The sequence below is a fragment of the Tachysurus fulvidraco genome, chromosome 24 (genome assembly GCF_022655615.1).
Source record: "Tachysurus fulvidraco isolate hzauxx_2018 chromosome 24, HZAU_PFXX_2.0, whole genome shotgun sequence".
Lineage (NCBI taxonomy): Eukaryota > Metazoa > Chordata > Actinopteri > Siluriformes > Bagridae > Tachysurus > Tachysurus fulvidraco.
Window position 1 is genome coordinate 10,566,325 of NC_062541.1, and position 21,875 is coordinate 10,588,199.

The following is a 21,875-nucleotide window of genomic DNA, read 5'->3' on the forward strand; positions in this document are numbered from 1 at the left end:
ACATCAGAAGGAAGCGGTGACATCAGAAGGAAGCGGTGACATCAAAAGGAAGCGGTGACATCAGAAGGAAGCGATGACATCAGAAGGAAGTGATGACATCAGAAGGAAGCGGTGACATCAGAAGGAAGCGGTGACATAAAAAGGAACCAGTGACATCAGAAGGGAGCGGTGACATCAGAAGGAAGAGGTGATATCAGAAGGAAGCCTTGTTATCAGAAGGAAGGTCCTCTGAACAGCATGTATCATGTCGCATTATAAAATATTCCCAGGTCAGAATTAAAACAGACTGAAGTGTTTGGGCAGTATTTAGGGGGTGGTGATGTTGGTTTTATCCCACAACCCAAGTTGGAATGAGCTCCACAAGTTATGATCCATCCTCAATAGAAGAAATTAGGCATGAAGACAAATCTAGCCATTTGTACATTGCAGTGGTCAGGATCACAAATGCGCACGGAGGTTGAGGGAGGAGTAAACAGGCGGAGGAGTTAGTAGGAATTACACTTTCACTTTCGTTCACTTACTTGCTACTGTACACTCTTAATGCTACTTTACACTTAAATGGAACTTAACTAAACTTCACTAAAATTAATTAACTTAACTGAAATTCTCTTAACTGAACTTAATTGCTACAATTTCTGTTTTATTTACATTAATTTTGCTTAATTTTCTTCATCGCTTTTCTCTTCACTTGTTTTTGCCTTTTTTTGTCACTCTTTACTCACTAACATCTGCCGGTCATTTTAATTAAAAACCTGTCCAAGGAGGTTTGTTTCTTCCTCCCTTTTAAAATGTTTCGGAAATGTGTACAGCAGGTGTCATAAAACAACGCTGATGCACGACCATTTGCAACTATTTCTGGGATGTTCGTATCTCACACGTTGTTGTTGGGGATCTTTGTTTCGACGGTGTCGGTTCGGATGCTCGTACCTCAAAAATTTTGTTTGTATCTCAAGACAATAATTTGGTCGAATCACAGCTCGTATCTCAAAAAAATTGTATGTAGATGCACTCGTATCTCGAGGTATCACTGTATAATTAAATAAAGACCAGAAATAGTGTAGAATCACAACAGTGTTTCACATCATTACTCTGTTACTGTTACGCTATAGTACCTTAGAAATATAGCCAGCAGATAAACAAGGAAAACAATTGATCTTTATTAAAAGCAAATAGAATAGATGCAAAATATAATTAATATTCGTATATTTAACTTGAATATTTTTGTCTAATACAAGTAGAAATACACTTCTTTGTTAACAGTGTGGGTGACTCTAATGCCTGAGACTGCCTGAGAGACTTGAAAGCCTGTTTAATTCCATAGATAGTTACATTGATTTGATGTGCTAATTTAGATTGCAGAGACTCCCCTCCTCCTTTTTCTAGAAAAATATAAAAATACAAAAAAAAAAACAAAAAACAGCAGAGATAAAAGTAGTTGAAGTAAAGCATGCTAGCTGCTAGTCAGCTAGCTTCCTATTAGACATTTGGCACATACAGTAGTGTTAAGTTTTGCATGTGTATGTGTGTGACATATGCGTGACCATCCATCACACTATGAATTTCTTTTTTTGTACAGACAATTCTCACTGTTGGTTCACTCAGGTAACAAGAATTAGCAGTTTATTGTAGCTTCTGATTGATTCTGTTTTGACTCTGCTACAAAATAAATTGAAAATACTGTAGCTTTGCCAAAACAACATTATCTCAGTTTTGTATCTACTAGCTAGGCTAGGTAACATTATCTCTATTGACTACATGTTGAAATTTTGTTATTACTTGCAATACTGTGCTTATGAAAAGTATAAACATTAAATACATTTAAATATACACAGATACAGTAAAAGTTTAAGCTAACTAGTCTTTTCAGGAATGAAGGAGAAAAAATGGTCCTACAAACGCAGTCACCCGGGAATGCACTCCAGCCAGGCGCTTGAGTTCAGTCAAACACACATCACACACATCACACACATCACACACATCACACACACACACACACACACACACACACACACACACACACACACACACACACACACACACACACACACACACACACACACACACAAACAGACTGTTTAAAAGGACTTTATTTCAGAATCATTTAATTAATTTCATTTTGCCTTTTGTTGTTTGAAGCCTTTCTGATTTCATAATTTGACCCTAGTTTCCATTCTTACATTGCTGATTTTGCCTTGCTTTGCTAATCACCTGACCATAGCCTGCCTAACATTTTTGATCCTACATGCTGATTTTGACAGTTTGCCTGAGTTTATTATTAAACTGAATTTTACCTGCAACTGCATCTGATTCTTTGGCACCTGCTAGCTAGCTGGTTCTAATTAGAAAATCGGTTCACTTGTAAGCAAACATGCAATGCTGTTATCCAACATTATTTGCAGGTACCAGCTGTAGATTTATAGAAACAGAGAGAAAAAGGAAACACAAAAAGCAGCCCAGAAGCAGATGGACTTTTAGTCTCAAGTGACATTTTACAATAGCTTAGTGATTAGGCCTAGAATGTAGCTACCTTATGCATGTTAAATGTTAAATACTATAATTAAAGAAACTCTGTTGTGGCCATTCACTGCCCACTAATGTTAAAAACCTAAATCCTGCATCTTTACTATACTGTTCATTAATATGTTATTTATATACGTATGTAGCTACATATAGAACACACATGTAGATGAACATGTATAATCATACACATTAACATATAAAACATACACTTTGGCTCATTAGCAGGCATTAGGTTGAGCGAAAATCTTAACACTCTACAGTAGACTATTCCTTAAATTATGATGTTTCACTGTACCTTATTTACTGATGCTAATGCTAATTACTAATGCTTGACAATCAGTGTTACCCTATCTCTCTTTCCTATCCTTAAATGTCCAGTTTACAACAAAGTACATTCCACTTTATCCAAACAGGAAATGGAGGAAATGGCATCTGTCTCACAGAAATGCTCTGGGAGCAGAAAGTGGAATTTCATCCCGCCCTCTGATTTTCCAAAACACACGAACATATACTGATCGCCTGAGCTCACACATAATGTTGATCATTGGAGTGTTTCTCTTTAGCAGCACTCTTATTGGGTTTGGTGCAAACATCCTTTTTGTAGTGACCTCTATTTGTGGTGTCACTGATACAGTTTAAGTATGTTGGAAGCATACGATCAGATGGGTGCGGCATATTCTCAGTCCACTCCACGACAGACTGAGCATAGCTGCTGTTTTCTGCTGGAAGATATAGATTTCCTTTTTCCTGATAAGTTCGAACCCGATCTTTGGTTGACTGCAGTTTTGTTGGAGTTTTCTCTATTACTCGTGGCACCCCTATCTGCTGACATTGGTACTTCTTCTCCATGTAATGTGTAATGGACAGTTGAAGAAGGTGGAAAAGCTCTACAACATTGAGCAACACAGAGACCGATGCTATGGCCTGAATATATATAGTGAAAATGGTCTTCTCGGTGGGCCGAGAGACAAAACAGTCCACCGTGTGGGGGCAGGGACTTCTCTGACATTCATACTTGGGTTGAATTACAAATCCATAGAGGAACCACAACCCAACAATAAAGCCAACCTCAATTAGTACTTTGAGGATGATGCTGACAGTGTATGCACCCAGTAGCTTCCCCCTGAGCTTAGGAAGCTTCTTTTCCTTTAGTGGAGGTATCCCATCTTCATTCTCTTCCTGTATCACATCTAGCTTGAATTCTTTGCTTTTTTGGTCCTTCTGTCTGACATGCTGCTTCTCTTTCTCCTCTTCTAGCACCCTGTTTTTCTTTAGTGCCACGTAACCAAAATATAAAATGGTGGGTGTAGAGACAAAGATGACCTGCAGAATAAAGTAACGGAAATGAGAGACAGGAAAAGCCTTGTCGTAGCACACAGCCTCACAGCCGGGCTGTTTGGTGTTGCAAACAAAATCGGCCTGTTCGTCATCCCATGCAGACTCAGCTGCAGTACACAAGACGAGGATACGGAAGAGAAAAAGAACAGTGAGCCACACGCGTCCAACACCAGTTGAGTACTCCTGACTTTCCTCTAACAGGTTTTCTAATAAACCCCAGTCACCTCTGGACATCCTCTGCACCTGCAGACACACAAACATACACAATTTAAACCAGGGAAGTCAAGAATATGCAGTTTACATAAAAAGAAATGTTCAAAGTCTTATTTTCAACATTGTAGTGACAAGTGATAGCATGTAGGATTAGCACTGGGTTATGTTCAGAGTCCCAATGTACACAGAGAATAATGTTTCTTTGAAACTTTTACAGATTTAATTCTGTACATGAATTTCAGGAATTATTATTTTATTAATAATTGTCAATAGTGCAAACCTAATCATTTGCATTATTTATTCAGATCGTGGTCTGAATTCCTGATGAGTTCAGGCTGCAATAGTGACAAATAGAAAGAACATCACTCTTGCACACATTCACGTATAAGTATATTAAAATGACGTGACTCTAGACACAAATTCCATGTGAGTTCTACTGAAAATTTCTTTTGAATCCTTTATCCTTCAAACATTCATTTAGGAAGGAATAACACACAATAGACAGTGGTGTTTTATGAAAATAATCCATGCCGGGTTTGTGTGATACACCCTATTGTGAAGTGAAAAAGATTTGTCTCTAACAGCACAGTCTGGAGTATACTAGTCTATTTATACCACAACAATTTGGCAACAATTTCAAGGTTTAATTTATTAATGAATGCTAGATTGCACACTTTAACAGTTTAGAGTTAGCTTTAATGTTGTAGAATGTCCCTGTTATCTCTCACATTATAACAATGAGAAACAGTTGTTCCCTCAGCAAAATCTCTCCTCACTCATTCACTCATTAAAATGCAGTTAGTCACTTTTCTAAGAAACCAGAAAGTGTAACCTTTACTGTCCTCCTGTGCTGGAAAGCCTTGGAAAGGTGTTACACTGACAGCTGAAACTCAAAACATCCTAACAAATAACTTCACCACATATGTAATATTTGACTAAACATGTTTTTATATATTTGTACTTTTGTGGAGTGTCTGTCATACAAGTTCCTACACTTTCACAAATGCTTGGTTCACATTATTGAGATTGTAAGGACAACATCTGGATTATGTGTACTGTAATAAATAAAATGATAAAAGTATAATTTGTTTGTAAAAACACAATGGTGTACAGTTTTTAAAAAAAAATGTATTTACACATTCTAAGATTCAAACTCCTAGGTTCAGGATTATCTTTGTAATTTATAATATAATTACATTTTATTATTTATAATATTGTAATTGTATTTATTTATTGATTATTATTTTTGTTATTTTTATTTTTTTATTTATTTGTTTCTTAAATTTTATTTATTTATTTGTTTGTTTGTTTGTTTGTTTATTTAAATCTTTAGAACAGGCCTATTATAAAACCACAGTAAGCTGATGATCCTATTTGGTTTAATATTGTTGCCATTTCAGGATTTCTAATAGCCCAGTTGTTACAGCTTGCATATATGACCAATGAAACAAATATTTAAATCAGTGGCTCTTGCCTGATTTGTTTTTTTTTTTTTAGTCCAATAGTTAATGAGCTATAGAGGAAATCTTGTTTGTTCCAAATCTCAACTCTACTGACTTGACTCTCCTTTCTAACACTATAACACAGTTATAATTTTCTCATGCACTTTTGCTAGGCCCGGGGGACAAAACAGTTGGCATTTGCTATGATTTGCATCTGTGTAAACATCCTTTACAACAAAATGGTCTTTCTGTGCTGTATTTTTTGCCCCAAAGGACTTTTTTTTATGTAAATACTAACACAAGCTGAAAGCCAATACAGACTGCAGTATAAGTGCTCCGTCCTCCATAAATAATAATAATAATAATAATAATAATAATAATAATAATAATAATTGTTGTTGTTGTTGTTATATTGATTTAGTAATTAATAGATGAATTTCTACTTAAGATATTCATTCATATGTAAAATAAGTGATTTACAGGGGCGAATTGTATAGAAATACAGTAAACAGAACAGAAACTCTACAATGTTTTCTCTCTCTATCTTTCTCTCTCTCACTCTCTCTCACTCACACACACACACACACACACACACACACACACACACACACACACACACACACACACACACACACACACACACACACACACACACACACACACACACTTTGTGACTAGACCAGATCTGTGACCCATGATCCCTACCTGTCTCTCTGTTTTTCCTGGCCTTTTGATGATCCCGCAACTCTGTGTGTCTGTTTAGCTGTAACCGAGCTTGTAATGATGCCTTGGTGTTCCTGGCAGTAAGAGAGCAGAGGGCGAGTAACTTTCCCAGGCACTCCCACAGGAACCTGGTCCAGGAAAAGGGATGGATGTGTTCAAAAATAGCCCGCTTTTGCTTCTGCCTTTTAAACTGGCTAAATGTCATCACATAGATATTCAACCCTAGGTCATAAAGCTACATGTTTATTATAAGATGTCTTCAGACTCTTTAATATTCTCTTCATGATCCTGATGAAGTGCTCAACATTCAACTTAATTACATGTTTTTGTTTTGACAGAGTGCTGCAAAAAGCCGACCATAAAAGTCAATTGGCCTTTAATAACCAAAATGACAGCTGAATTAATTTGCATCCTATTCTTTATAGGTGATTTTTTTTTTTTTTTTTTTTTTACAATTTATTAGAAAATTATTATCTTCATTATTAACATCTTAAAACATGCAGCATTTGCTGCAGCAATATTGTAATAATGATATATTCTTGCTAAACTTTCGTCAAATTAATTTCTTTTAATTATGTATTTTTGAGAACTTCTGTACATCTGACTTGGATGTGGTAACAAACAAGCATACTGTATACTAACAATAAAATATGATCGATTAGGCTGCATTTCCCTGTACCACCACAAGGTGTCACTTCAGCTTATTTAAGAGGGCCTCTTGCGGTTCGTGAAGATGTCAAAATGAGCACACTAACAGTGAAAGGTAGATTTAACACGTGAATTACATTTAATATTTATATAAATTTTCGCTTGCTCATCAAGGGGGAATGCGAGAGTAAATGGTATGCAGTCAGAAGAGTGCTTACATATTAAATGTGATTGGTCTTCCCTAGGCATTTTCCTGAATGAAATCAAATAGTTGTATAGCCAGAAGTTTAATTGTAAACACAAAGACATGAATATTATATTATGCATCACCTGCCCTGCTTTAATGCAATTGTTGTTTGAATTATTAAAATAAAATTCGTGATTGTTTATTATTAAGTGTAATATTGTTATGAGTAATGTTGAATTTACTGTTGGCCAAACCAACATAACTGTTGGTTGTATTATATTCTCACTACATTTGTCAGAATATGCATTATCCACGGTTCATGTTTTGAACAGTGTGTTTTTCAGTTATTTCATATAGAGAGCTGATTTATGGTCGTGGTTTGCCTATAAGCCATGCCTAACAGTGATGGGTCATACAAAGTGTCAATATTTTAATTGCTTGGTAGAATAAAGGGCCTATTTGAGGCAACCAAAGAAAGCAAGCATTTTCTAAAGTCTGTTCAATTGGCAATGAATCATTCTGACAAATGCTTCCCTCTCTGGCGTGTCATTATGAAACCATTTTGATTGCAGGGAACTAGAGGTTGTGCTTCTGTGAAAAAGGCAATTTCTAAATAATGATGTGATGTAACAGCAAGTCCATGTTCATAAATCAAAACCATATTTGAATGTAAGCTGTAAATGCCCTATCTCTGATACAGAACTAAAGATTAAAAGAATAGAGGAAGTTAATATTGAGAGGTTGTTCTGTAGTCCACAAGGCTACATCTGGGAGGGACAGGCCATGACTGTGCACTAAATTCAGAACTGACCTTTAACTGTGATTGGACACAGGCCCCTGAGGGTGTTGGCTTTTTTTTCTTTTTCAATTATGAAGCTGACAAAGTAGGCTCTGGTGTCATGATTTTTGTGGACTATACAAGCATGAGTGGGAGACATGACGGTGTGGCAAACACAATGTTTTAGGGCAGGGAAAAAAACTTTAGTGTTAATCCTATTATAAATAGTTATTTCTCCCAGATGTGTTCATTATCCTGGCTTCTCCTGCAGTAATATCCATACTTTATCTTTTCCCTTTGCATAATGCCATGAACACATTCTTAATGTATATTATCAACCATGGCAACAGTGTTAGTTGGCAACAACAGGATGAGTATTCTTCAAAATTATCGTGGTGACTCTTTGGTGAAACTGATCTACTGTCTCGAGAGAGTTTGAGGTTGCTGGCCAAGGTGCTGAATTCACTCAAGCCATTTTACTGTTTACTCAGATAACCGTTGTTCACACTAAAAACCAACTTCACTGTATTTAAAATAGCTTTAGCATCTCCTTTCTGAATAATAGATGAATAAAGATGAAACACTATAGACTTGAATCATAAATAAAGAGCTCTGGGTGCGTGTGTGTTGTGCGTGTGTGTTGTGCGTGTGCATGTGCGTGACATTGCTTTGCATTCATTCACACAACATCTGAGATTTTTTGTTGCTGGAGGCGGTGAATGTCGCTTGCGAAAATTGCATGCCAATCCTGTCAGAAGGCCTACAGCCTGGTGGAAAAATACAGACTCTTAATGAATCATTGAGCTTTACAGTTTTCTTCAGTTTGTTCTCCAGAAAGCCAGGTCTCTTCACATAATGACAGAGAACATTAGGCTGTAATGGTTTTGTTACTTTGTGTGATGACATATTCTCCTTTTTTATTTTCTATCATAAATGTACAATGTGTTCTTAATTATCCCTGGTTATTTTTGAAGATTATATTTGTATCTGAATAATGCTCTGTCTCTGTGAGTCATATTAGTGGTGATTTTGATGCCATTGTTTATTGAAAAGTTGTTTGGCAGCTGCTATCTTTTAGCACTACAGTATATCTGTAACTGCTTTCTTCTATGGTTTTGAAGTGATAGATACTCTTTCAAAGGGACTAGTTCAGTATGCCAGGATTCCAGGTAATGCTTTTAATCTTACTGCTTACTTACTTACTTCTTAGAGACATTTGAGTGAAATTTTCAGCTTTAAGCTTATCATTTATTCAATTTTCCTGGTTAATTTGATGTTTGAGAATAGGCTGTGACTGGGGATGAGAGAGCCAGCTGTGTTCAGAAATACTGGACGTGTTTCTCAGGAGGCAACTGGCATTGAGCCTGAATTAGGTTACAGCATTGAGGTTGAAAATGTACAGATCATGAAAAAAAAATGACATGTCAGATTTTGCTCTGGCATTCATGCATAATAAATATGAATCTCATGGCTATGAAAGAGACCTCAGAAAATGTCACAATGTAACAATACTCAGTATACTAAGATCAGAGCATTGTATATTAATAGACTGAGATATAGTGTTTCAGCAAGGACATTTTCGTGATTATATGATAAAGACAGACACGGTTGCCTTGATGTCATCAACCTGTTATTATTATACACTCATAACAACCCCCACATCAAATTAAAATAATAGCTCCAGTCATGGCCTTGTACTCATGAAGATGATCTTAACATCTGCTCTGTGGTACCCAACCCACTACAATCCCTTACAGCAATTATTTACCACAAAGCTCTCCTGAAAGTTGGGAAGGTCATGTCCATGAGGTGGGGAAAGTAATTATTATAAACTAACCTAATTATGAACAATGCAAGGTTGCATTTGCAAAATTGAATGCGAGAATTGTTCCTTACATAATTGCATCATCTGACATTACAGCTCTGTATTCAAGCACTCTCAGAAAAATAAGGCATTGAAATATCCTTTCCTAGTAGTAGTGGTACCCTTACATGCATACCATTTTTTAACTTTAGTGTGTATCTTTTACCTAAATAGGTGCAGTGAGTGGTATAAAGCTTTAAAGCTTAAAGGTATATACAGTCCAATTATGTACATTAAATGTGTTTAATGGTACACTCTAAAATATACAAAGTGCAAAAGATAGGAGTTCCAAGGTACCAGCTTTAAGGTTCCTTCTTTTATTTGCAGTAATGGATTTGTTCAAAACACAAGCAGGATTATTTAGATCATCATGAGGTAGATAGAAATTAGGCCTATTATGTCTGCGTGAATTGTAATTACAATAATAGACTTTTCAAAGATGTGATTTAAGGTTGGGGTGATAATTGGGATTGCATGGCCTACATTGAGAGAGAGAGAGAGAGAGAGAGAGAGAGAGAGAGAGAGAGAGAGAGAGAGAGAGAGAGAGAGAGAGAGAGAGAGGAATGAATATGACTCAGCCCTTTGTACTTTTTTCTAAGAAGCCTTGATTTATTCTTTTACTATACTTTGGCGATCTCATTTTATTTCTCTGAGCCTGTAGAGTGTAGCATCATCTAGTGTGCACACTTCGCTGTATAAAGCCTCTCCTCTTAGCCACGCCCCTCCTCTGGGTACCGGGCCGCTTTGGACCAATAAGATTTGAGCAGCGCCGGGACGGAAGGGAATCCTGAGCGCGCGGAACATCACAACCAGCGGCACATAACAGACCTGCAGCGAGCTTTGCTCCTCTCACCGGATTTCTGTACTGCTGAAAAGGAGAGCCTGCTGCATACAGGAATATTGACTGAACCGTTCCACAGAAAGAGGAAAATTCAAGGCTAACCTCTGAACTCCAAAGTAAGGTAAGTCTCTTTCAGAGGGATGCTTTCCAAGCCAGTGTCGGTGTTCAGTAGACTACTGCATGTTATAATGGGAAACCGGAGCACAGGTAGATTTTCTATACAGTATATTGAGTATTCTTTCTATGCACCCAGTGCGCATACGCCGTGCGCAATCACTTGGAAGTTCAGTCATGACCCGTACAATACAACCCGGGCAAGCGATCAGCACTTTACACATTCCAGCTATCTGCTGAAAATCCTGGTGCGCATGTGTAGTAGAGCCGTGATCGCTTGGAAACACTCCCAAAGCAGGGATACGGACACAGTTGTAAGCGGAAAATCAGTCCGTAGTTACAGCCCTACTCCTCAACCCCCGGCCCAAGAGTGATTATCATATTTATTGATTAACTACCGACAGGTCAGTTGGTTATGTTTCCAGATCTGCCTTAAGATTTTTGGTTTTTTGCTTTTTGGTTATCAGCAGGGTCACTTTTTTTCTATGACTGAGATTTTTTTTTTTTTACTCAAGATACATAAACCTAATATGAACTTACATTTTGAATTGCCCATTTCCAGATTGTAAAACACTTACAGTTCAAATTTATTTTCAATTCTAACTAAATCTGTTTAGATTTAATGGTAAATTTGATGACCTGTCAAAAAATAAACTGTAAAATGTAAACCAAAAATATGTTGCAGCATGGAAGACAAAGTGTTTCTTCTTCTTCTTCTTCTTCTTCTTCTTCTTCTTCTTCTTCTTCTTCTTCTTCTTCTTCTTCTTCTTCTTCTTCTTCTTCTTTCCACTGAGTACTGAGGGAAATTAATTTCTGTGTATAACAGAATATCACTGAAAATGCATAGACAAACTGCAAATTTAAATGTTCAATTGTAAAGTAACTGCCTCACGTCACAAAGATCCGGACATACAAGTCAGTAACAAATCTAAAGGAAACAGGCATATTTTATTTAAGCAGTGTATGCCAGAGATAAAAGTGCTGCAAGAGATAATGCTCTGGCAAATATTCTTCAAACAAATGTTCAGTCAACGCTGCTTTTAGTTTTCCTAATATCCACACGCTACTACCCGGTATCTGCTGCACATTTCAGACCTCTGGCTTAATGTTACTGGGGTCAAATTTGAAAGATCTCTAATAGTTATAGAATATCACAAATGTGATGTAACACGAATGTAAGCTAGTACACCGGCGCAGCCGTAGTCACCTATGTTTACAAAAGAACACAAGAGATTTCCTTGATCTCAGATTACACTGATTATATGCATATTTTTGACTAGTGCAGTGGTAAGTATAACAATTATTTTGTGTTTCACTCACACAAACAATGAAACACATTTCCAAGCAAAATTGCTGCCACACAGAGATACACATGGGTGCACTTGAACACACATGGTATGAGTCATTCATACTGTAGTGAAGGACCCACACATATACCACACTTAAACTCACTCATTCACTCTTGTTCTCTCCATGCCCATTCTCTTTGTCTTTTATCTCCAGTTCCTAAATCTCTTTTTCTCTAAGGCTTTTCTTTTCTCTCTTTCTATCACCTCATTTCTCTTTCTTTATCTCTTTTCCTAACTGTACTGTACTCTCTCCCTTTCAACTTTCTTTGCCTACAGTATGTTTCCTTTTTGTCCTATAGTCTGACATTCTCTGTCCTCTGTTCTCTCATCCCAATCTATGTTATCTCTAATGTTTAAAGGTGTTCAATAAGGTGTTTAATACTATTAAAGGCCTTCCATAATTACAAGTGTCATAGAAACAATTTAGATTAACAAATTTGCTATTCAGTGGTTCTGTCAGTGGTTCTTTTTTCATGATTTCAATATTTTTTTTTTTAGTAAAAAAAACAAACAAAAAAAAACATTTTAACGCATGCAGTATGTTAAAAGAGATTTAGGGTTGGTTAAGGGAGGAGGTATTTGTGTTAATGTCTTCATTTTAATTTTGATTTATACTCCTTTAACACATATGCAATAACTTTGATATACTTTGATTTATTTAATCAAACTAAATCTATCTATATCTTGTACACAACAGTAGAATGAGTGAGCAGTCACACAGAAATAATGAGCTAGTTATTTTTTGCAAATAAATAGATAGTCTAAATAACAGTACGTTGATGTTAATGGAACACAATCCAACCTGGGGAAAATCTCCTGCGGATACTAAAGATTGAAACAGTAATAAGCATCCAATACAGCAGCCTCTCTGGTGAGAGTATTGCTACACTGGTCCAGAACTACTCAGCCCTCAAAGTAGAGCATCTCAGTGATTGCTCTAATTAGCTTTTCTAAATCGTACACACCACCAGATTGAAAACAAAAAGAGTTTGGGACTGGAGATTTACGCACAACTTCTATAACAGCCTAAATTCCAAATGACATCATCACTAGAAGCATTAAGTGTAACCTACCCTGAACAATTAGCTGTGGGATGCTGAGCAGGCAGTCACTCCTTATCACGTTAACAGCTGAGGCAGATGGCTGCAATAAACCCACAATCTAAAAGTAGAGAATAGACAACTACTTAAAAATAATTTTCATCAAATATGACAATTTGTATAGGGTATAAGTGTGCATATATTCATATGGGGCTACAGACGTACATGGACTTCCTGGAAAACTGCATGCAATTGAAGTTACACTTTGTAAAAACGTCCTGAGTGGAAATTAACCGAAATAATTCTTGGAATATCAAGTGTTATAAACAATCATGAAATTGTAGCTGTATATTGTTTGATGAAAAAAACTATAGGAAAATCTATATGCATTTTTATTATAGTGACTGTAACCACATATGCATAGCCTATAAAATGTCACCACTACGTCATGCTTTTCCATTGGCCATTATCGTTAACCCAACTCACCCAAGTGGCATGTGTTGTTCAAATCAATCGTAGAACCACTGCTATGAATATAACCTTCCTTTTATTGGGGACCAGTAGGGTAAAACTAGTGGAGTATATCAATGCCATCACAAGGGTTCCGAGCACGTACCAGTAGCTGTGCTATTGAACAGTCTGTTAAGGGGTCGAGTGATGTTTTCATTAACCAATTGAGTTTTAGTTTTAGTGCATTTGCATGCATTTCCTTGAATCAACTTGGGACTGTCTGCCCAGATAGTCATCCAGGTAAAGGAGTACAAACAGAGCCTGACACCGAAGAAGTTCTAATGGACACATTCTTTAAAACACACTAAGAGTTAGCTTTTTAGTGCTGTTCTAGCTCCCTGCCTAGAAATTGAACCCACCCACAGCAATGAGAGTGTGGGATCCTGCCATGTGGGAGTTTTGGCCATTTATGTATGATCTTGAGAAGTATTTTTTATTGTTTTGGGTTTATGGAGTAAAATGTTCTGCTCTGCTGAAACTCCATGTGAAAAGTTTGTTGGCTAGACATGATTAGATTACAAAAAAATCTTTTGAGCAAGTTACTAAGGTAAAATAAATCAGTATTGGCCACTGCCATGATCAATGATTCCCATTCAGATTGGAATACCTGTGCAAGAACAGGCTGCTCATTTGGGCAGACTCTATACTGAACAAATCAATGAATGAAATCAAATGACTCGAGTCACTGCAAAGACTAAACAGCTTTTAACTAGTAATGTTAAACAACAATGCCTAGTGACAGTTTGTTGATACAAAATGTCTTTCATTTGGCAAAAGCAGGTGACCATCAAATGCTTTCATCAAATGATGTGCGCCAGGCCAGTTTAACATTTAGCTGCAGGATGTAAAGTGTTTTTATTAGGCTTCTAGCAATTGCATTTTTCAATATCTCTTATCCCCTAACAATCACAGATATCTGCCACATCTCACTGCTATGCTTTAGATTACTTAGATATACATTGCTCCAACATTATAGGATTTGTGAAACAACGTGTCAGCTTCTTTATATCGTGAGGAATGACATCGAATGACATGACAACATTATTCTCAACATTAGTGCTTCTACATCTGAAGTTAAAGCCCCTTGTAGGTCAATTATAATGCACTTCAGAGTGTGTATGAGGGCACTTTAATGAAGATTTTACCCCACAAGCATGTGTGCAGTGGGGTAAAGCAGTTGCTGAGAAAAAACTGGATCATCCATTCGACACATCCAGTTTTTTCTCAGCACACTCCACCAGGGTAGGCTTATTATTCAAGAAAACGAAAAGCAGTCAAACAAAGTACTATATAGTCTCTGTATGTGAGGCAGCTGTACAAAGTTGCACTGAACAGCTGATTTTGAGTTCCATTTCAGTTCCTGCCATGACAATGTGGTGAAGGACCTTACCATTTTCTCCCTGACAGCGCAGCAGCTACGTCCTCTTGTTCATTTCCTTCAGCATCAGAAGACGATTAGGTATAGTCAGCAGTATTTTTTAGGCTGTTTCATACATCACTTTTGGTGTTATGCTTCAGTTAAGTCAATGCGTGTTGAAGATCCTCAAAGGACAACATTTTAGGTATTGATCGTTGTCCACCATTTAACTTGGAATAACAGCTCATCGTCCTGCACTGAAATATAAAAGGCTGGGAAAGTTCATTGATTCACAACATATTATGTATTTATAAAATTGTGAAATTAGTTCCCCGGTATCTGCAGTGCCCACTGCTTCACTAATGCAAACAATAGGCCATGTGTTAACTCTAAGAGTAGTCAACTGCGGCAAGAATTGTAATGAGTCAAAAACTAAAATGACCATCACCCAAGGTGTGTGCACTCTCATCTGCTTTAACTGTAACAAGATTAACAAGAAACAAAGAATTATAGCATTGTACTTAATGCTTTGAATCTAATTCTTGGCAAAATAAGAAAAGCATAAACACCTTGTGGCTATTCTTTTACAGTCTACTCATGGTCATAGTCATGAGGTTGATGTTGGTGCTTTCACTTGACAGCTACCAACCAGAAAGCGTGGGATTGAACATGTGACTGTGAGCCATGTGAGGCCAATCGCTGCATCTTTTTGCACTGCAGGTGATAAATTTTTCATGCATGCACTCACAAACCAGCAACTAGCTAGTGTCAATCTGACTGACAGATGAGAGAAAGTATGTCATCCCTCCCACCCAAAGAGTACGACCATCTTTAGACCCCAGTCTGTGGATGGTCATGGCATTGTAATGATTCAAACCTTCAATCTTCAGACAATAGGGCAAATCCTGTTCACAGTTTCCTAAATGTCTGGTGAATATCAAGTGCTGAGTCAACTTGAGATGAATTTGTGTCCTGCCTTTGGCCTCAAGATATTAATTTAATCTCAGTTTAACCGCCCATCCAAACTCACACTTATTTGCAAATTGTTTAAGTTGTATATTGAGCTTTTTATCCCCACAGGACTATTTTACTCCATCTGTATTGATCAGTTCATTTCAGGACTTAAAGAAGTATGTTTCCAATTGTGAAGGTAATCAGATAAGAGTAGGCTTATGTGACAATTAGTAAGCAAAATTCATTTATTAATTCAATTAATAAAGATACCCACCTCATTTAATCAGGTACAGATTATATTCACATTGGCTCGTTCAGTTTATTTTATTGTGGACGAGGTGTTAAAACAGACCACATCAAACACAATTGTTAATGCTCCACATATACAGTAGGTATGTTCAATGTAACCATGACAACAGCACTCACCTATCACATGACCCTGTGTTTTTCCACCATTATATAGTTCAGTTTATATAGTTTCACATTATATACACAGATAATAACATGATTATCAGAGCATTGTAAATAAGTTTATCTTTATTCAGTACAAGAGCAAAACAGAAGAAATTATGTTTGGTCTTTTTTTCAATGGTAGATATATAACCTAAGGCAGAAAATACAGCTGTTAAAACACAAAGATTTAATCTAAAAAACATTTAATTTCCTCCAACAGTTCCATTAACAGCTGTATCCATTTTGACTGCAATATCAAACATTTTGGTAATAACTAGTAAAAGTCTTCATTGCAGAAATGGCAAATTAGGCATGAACCATCTAATCAAGTCTCTGCACTAATCAAAACACAGATCTCTCCCTGTCAGATCTGATGGATGAAAATGACAATTTAATATTTCATTTTGAACAACATTTTAATTATTTATGGTGACATTCATTTTTTTATTTTTTTATTTATGACCACATTACACAATATTTGATCATTTATATATTCAATTATATACACTTGTGATTTCTCTTCCTTGAAGTCTTTGAGAGAGATCAGGCACGTTCATCTGAATAGTAAAATGACATCCTCCAATCCAGACAAAAAATAAATAAATCTCTGGAATTATAGTTTCTACAGAATCAGAATTTACTTGCTAAATGCATAAACTAAATTCTGTAAGTGGTTTTGGTTGAGCTTTTGTGCCTTAAATGTTTTTGAGAGCTTAAATTCTGCCTGAAATAGTACACAGAGTGCTTCCTATCTTCTCCTGATAGTTCTCCTCAACAGCTTTCGGGTTATTGAACAGGGGTTCACATACTATACTGAACACGCTGCATGTCATGTAATTAACATCAGACATTTCTATGCATAAAAATTTCTCCCAGAAGTGAGACAGCTACTTTTTTTTCAAAGCAGATCCTAAAGGATTTACAGTATAAGTTCAAAGTGTGCAGAAAAGTGTTGCCATTGTGTCTAAGCAAAACATTATTCCCATGATCACCAGTAGCTAATAATGTAAGTCTCATTCAAATTAAGGCACAAGATATTCCAAGAACAGAAAATAACAAAGTTGTTTACTGTTATTTGTTATTCTACCCAACTAAAGCTGTTTTAATACAGTGATGATGCATAGCATGTCATAATGGCCATTTGGCCACTGTCTTCCTTTAATCGATAATAAACAACTATGTGCAATTATGTATATGTAAATTGTTCCAAATGTACAAACTATTCCTTATTTTTGAAGTGAAGCTGCAAAAAATGTGAGCACAAAACAGTGACACACCTTGTGCTACATGTGTATAAACAAGTTAAATAGATTATCCAGACAAACTAGCATTATCTGTAGACCAAAAAAGGATTAGCTTGTAGACTAACAAGTGGTTAAATGTAAGAGAAGTAACATGGCGTAAAATTTAAAATGTTGAATGAGCAAGTTATAGGTTTGTTTATGCTAGTGTGATGTTTAGCAAGTACAAATAGTAAGCTATTATGCTAACATGAGATAAACAGTTTTGCTAAATAGCAGGATGTGTGGTTTAACTAGCAGGATATTTAGTTTAACTATCATGATAAATAGGTTAATAATTATTGTTTTGATTTGGCAATAACTCTCTAACCGAGGAAAACCTTTTTAGCTTTGTTAGGCTGTGCCAAATAAAGAGAAGATAGGCCTAACTGTAGCAAAAAGGATTAGAGGTAATTGCCTGTGGCTTTTCATCTACAGTGCTTTATTCTCTGTCAAATGTGTATAATTCTTTTCAATGATATGTTAAAAAAAAAAAAAAAAAAAAAAAAACTGAAATAAAGAGTGTACTAATCAAAAAACACTGATGTGAGCATGATTAATTATCTGAATTCATGGTGAAGTTTTGAGATGATGGCAGATGTGGGTGCATTCTGTTGTAAATAAAGCATCGCTGACGTAATCGGATTTTGTGGGTTACAGCTAAGCTCCTGCTTCTACTTGGAGTTTCAAGGATAATAAAACTGCTTCAAGATTTTTTTTAGGCATGGGAATTAAAAAAATAAATACAAAAAATGGAATTCAAATGATAACAAAATGTTCGAGTTTGGAGGCTGTATAATAGTTGTGGTCTTCAAGTGTATTGTGATTGTAGTACGTTCATTCTTAAACTAGATAGAACATTACAAAGCCCTCAAATTCAATTCACATTAAAGTGTAATAAAAATACAGTAGTAAAGCATGCTTGTTCTTTTTATTAGCTGACCCAAACTCATAAAAACAGTTCCTTTAGAGATTTTTAGTCATTTTGAACATTTATGCACATAAGACAGGTGTGCACAGATGTTAGGTATAGGTACTGAGTAGTTTATGGTCATGTGCATAAAACATGTGATTTAAACATTGATAATCAATGAAGTTCTTGTGGAACATTTGTACACTCCATACCCAGGACATGTGATACTTGCAAAAATACTAAATAAACTCGTATGTAGTGCAAATAAAAAGCAAGTTGCAAACATTGAACACTGACAAGACTGTAAAAGATGTACTCTAAACAACCAAAAAAAAAAAAATTAAATAAACTGTAAATAGTGTATGTGATCAAAAAGTGACAGTGGGAAATATTGCACATAGAGTACCCCAAACTATTAGTGAATTCAAAGCAAGTAAAAAAAGATATTCTTTAAATATTGCAAACATTGTGTACATTTAGAAAGTAACTTAATGGGAGATACAGTACAGTACATATAGTACAAGGACAGTCAGGAGTCAATGTCAAAGTCCAGTGTATTGAATATGAAATATAGTGTTCAGAAAAAATAGCATTTTAAACAGATATAAATATAGATGTGAATAGGGTGCATATGTATTTGTACATGGTTTGCTGTAGGATGCACAAGGTATATTAACTCATTGTTACTAACTGTAAATGTCAGAGCTAGGTAAAAACAAAACTAACTACAAGAGCAGTATTAATCGAACAAAAAATAAATTTTTCAAACAACACCCACTTTAAATTTAAGTCTGAATACTGATACAGATACCTGTATATTAGGAGCATTAAGTAGACACAGATACTGTATGCATTATACCCCTAGAAGTTCAGAGATGCATAACATCACCTATGGTTAAATGCTTGCTGCCTTCTGCTCTGGTGCTCATAGTTATAGCCTGTTTATGACTAAGATTGCTTCCCCACATGGGCTTAACACACTCTAGTTGCAGCCCTAATTCTATCTTTACAGCCAGAATGTGTTTGTTTCATGCTGACAGGGAGATCATACAGGCTCTTTTTGATGAAACCATGGGTTTACACACTGTGCTTGAAAGGAATGAGCTATTCCCAAAATGCCACATAAAACGCTCTCCTGCTGATGCCTGATAACTCACTCATAATATACTGCAATAAAGGCCCATTTTGCATATTGCATATCAATAAATGCACTTTATTGAGTGCTGTCTTTTACAAGGTCAAAGCAGGGAACTGTAAGCTTCCATTTAGCATTGACTCAAAAAGAATTCAGTTCTAGAATGACAAATAAAGAAAATGAACTGATAAATGTAGAGATACTTGAATATAAGCTGGAATTGTGCCACTATACAGTATGCTGGGTGCAAAACTTCTGTTTTGTATATGATAGGTCATGTAGTTCTGGCTCTGTTAGCAACCAAGTGCTGCCTTGAAACATTTGAGTGACAAGCAGTAAATGATATTCATATTTGATAGTCTGTTGTGAGGTCTGTGAATGCTGGCAGGGAAATTCATTTACTTCTTCCAAAAAGCCTCTGAGCTACGATCTCAAGAGTATTAAAAACAGTAAACACCATGTATACAATACAGGGCAAAAGTCTTGGGCCTTGAGAGGAAATTCTGTCTGAAACAATTTATCTTGATAACTGTTTATTTGTCTGTAATACAAAGGAGTTCATATTTCTCAACGTCATTCCGCTGGCTTTATTCAAATCCCCTTCATCGATGGCTGAAATTCATCCTCAGGCCATAACTTTTTCACCTCTGAGATTTATACAAATCTTCTGACAAGCATCCAGAAGATGTTTTACACAACTCATATTTTGATATACCGGTACCTTATTAAATTAAAATCATATTATGGAAGGTCTTTTTCAGTTGCACCTAATAATATAAGACCATTTTGCATTTTCTGCATTTTTACTGTATTACTTTCTCACCCTGCTTTCACATTACCAGTATGAATATTACATTGTAAAATTTCAGTGTGTTAGCATAAAACAGTACAGGCTGACAATCTGAGTTGAAATTGTGCTGTTTGTGGTTATTTCTGGCTCGTTTCAATTGATCAGGGTTTGGATGTGTTGAATACCTTTGATGAATTGAATTTTACTTTAGCTTTAAGCCAGACTGTTATTTATTGTACATTTAATACTATTTGTCAAAGGCAGGCATAATTTTGAGTATTAGAATTGGATCAATTGCTTTTGATTTGCTTTTGAGTGTGTTTTATAATGTTGACCTGGCAACCCTGTTCATGGGGTTACTCAATTGCAGTGAGAGTATGTTGTAATTTTTATTAAATTAGATGCTAGTGTTAGAAAAGTGGTGAATTACAACTGGTCCTTGCACATAGTGTTCAGTCCAAAGCTGTTTAGAATATTATGACAAGATTTGGAAGGATGTCACAACAAAAGTAATATTTAGTCAAACATATCAGAACATCTTGAAACAGAATAGAAAAACAGGTTAGAAGGCCCCGGACTGTTCAAATAAATTTAATATGCAGAAGAGGATAATGTGATACACTGGAAGTAAAAACAAACTCCTAGTAAATTAATTTTTGTTCACATTGCACATAAAAGCTAAACGACTGAAAGTCTAATCAACAGGCTCTTGGCCTGCATTCAGAAATATTTTTCAGAATCATGCTAAAAGATTTTAATCTGTCACGGTCGGTGCACCTGCCTCGCCTCCTGAACGCCAACATAGAGAATCGTCTCCGGAATACTAGTCACTTCCGGACTACACCTCCCATCATCCATCACGGAGACTGATTGCACCGCCACCTGTTACCTATCAGCCACTTCCTATATAACACAAACTTGAACTTGACTCCAGTGCAAAGTCTCGATCTGCCATTGCGATCATTCTGAGCAATTCTCGTGTATTTCTAGTTCCCGCTTTGATTCAGTTTTTGTGTACTGGTTTTCTGATTGTTTGCTGCCTGCCCTGACCTTCAGCCTGTCTTTACGTTTTCGATTTCTGCCTGCTCTACGTTATTGTGTCCATCCTGACCCTCCTACTGTATATGCTACTCCTACTGTATATGCTGAGCCACTGAGGTGAGATTTTTTAACAAACGTGAGTCCATATTGAAGAGATCATATTTCAAGTATTACATGGCCACAAATTATTATTCTGTGCCTATGGCATACAGAAGTATGGCCACGACTTGATTTACGGAACATACAGTACAGTATATCCAATATGAAAGGCTATTTTTTTCTTTAGAATTTGCTTAAGGTTAAGGTGACATGGGCTAATCATATATCCATGTTACAGTGCCAATGACTATTATGTCGTTATTTATCTTTCCAATATTGAAGATAT

At 36.1% G+C, this 21,875-nt stretch overlaps 2 protein-coding genes across 3 annotated transcripts in view; one reads left to right on the forward strand and one right to left on the reverse strand.

Moving 5' to 3' along the window:
- Positions 1-1,133: 1,133 nt before the first annotated feature.
- gja4 (gap junction protein alpha 4) lies at positions 1,134-6,363 on the reverse strand. Its single transcript, XM_027175522.2, has 2 exons — positions 6,219-6,363; positions 1,134-4,101 (listed from the first exon to the last, which is right to left on the reverse strand). The coding sequence occupies exon 2, from the start codon at positions 4,090-4,092 to the stop codon at positions 3,046-3,048; it is 1,047 nt and encodes a 348-aa protein (XP_027031323.1). The 5' UTR covers positions 4,093-4,101; positions 6,219-6,363; the 3' UTR covers positions 1,134-3,045.
- A 4,146-nt stretch (positions 6,364-10,509) lies between these two features.
- The window catches only part of dlgap3 (discs, large (Drosophila) homolog-associated protein 3), a 143,014-nt gene continuing 131,648 nt past the window's right edge, over positions 10,510-21,875 (forward strand). The window contains exon 1 of one of the 2 annotated variants that reach the window (XM_027175943.2): positions 10,510-10,675. The gene's annotated coding sequence lies outside the window, so the exon portion shown is untranslated. Of the gene's footprint in view, positions 10,676-21,403; positions 21,608-21,875 lie in introns of those variants that run through there. The other variant, XM_047808100.1, reaches the window with a different exon arrangement.

Coding starts and splice junctions, on each gene's coding strand:
- gja4 (XM_027175522.2), bottom strand. CDS start 4,092: ATGTCCAGAGGTGACTGGGGTTTATTAGAAAACCTGTTAGAGGAAAGT.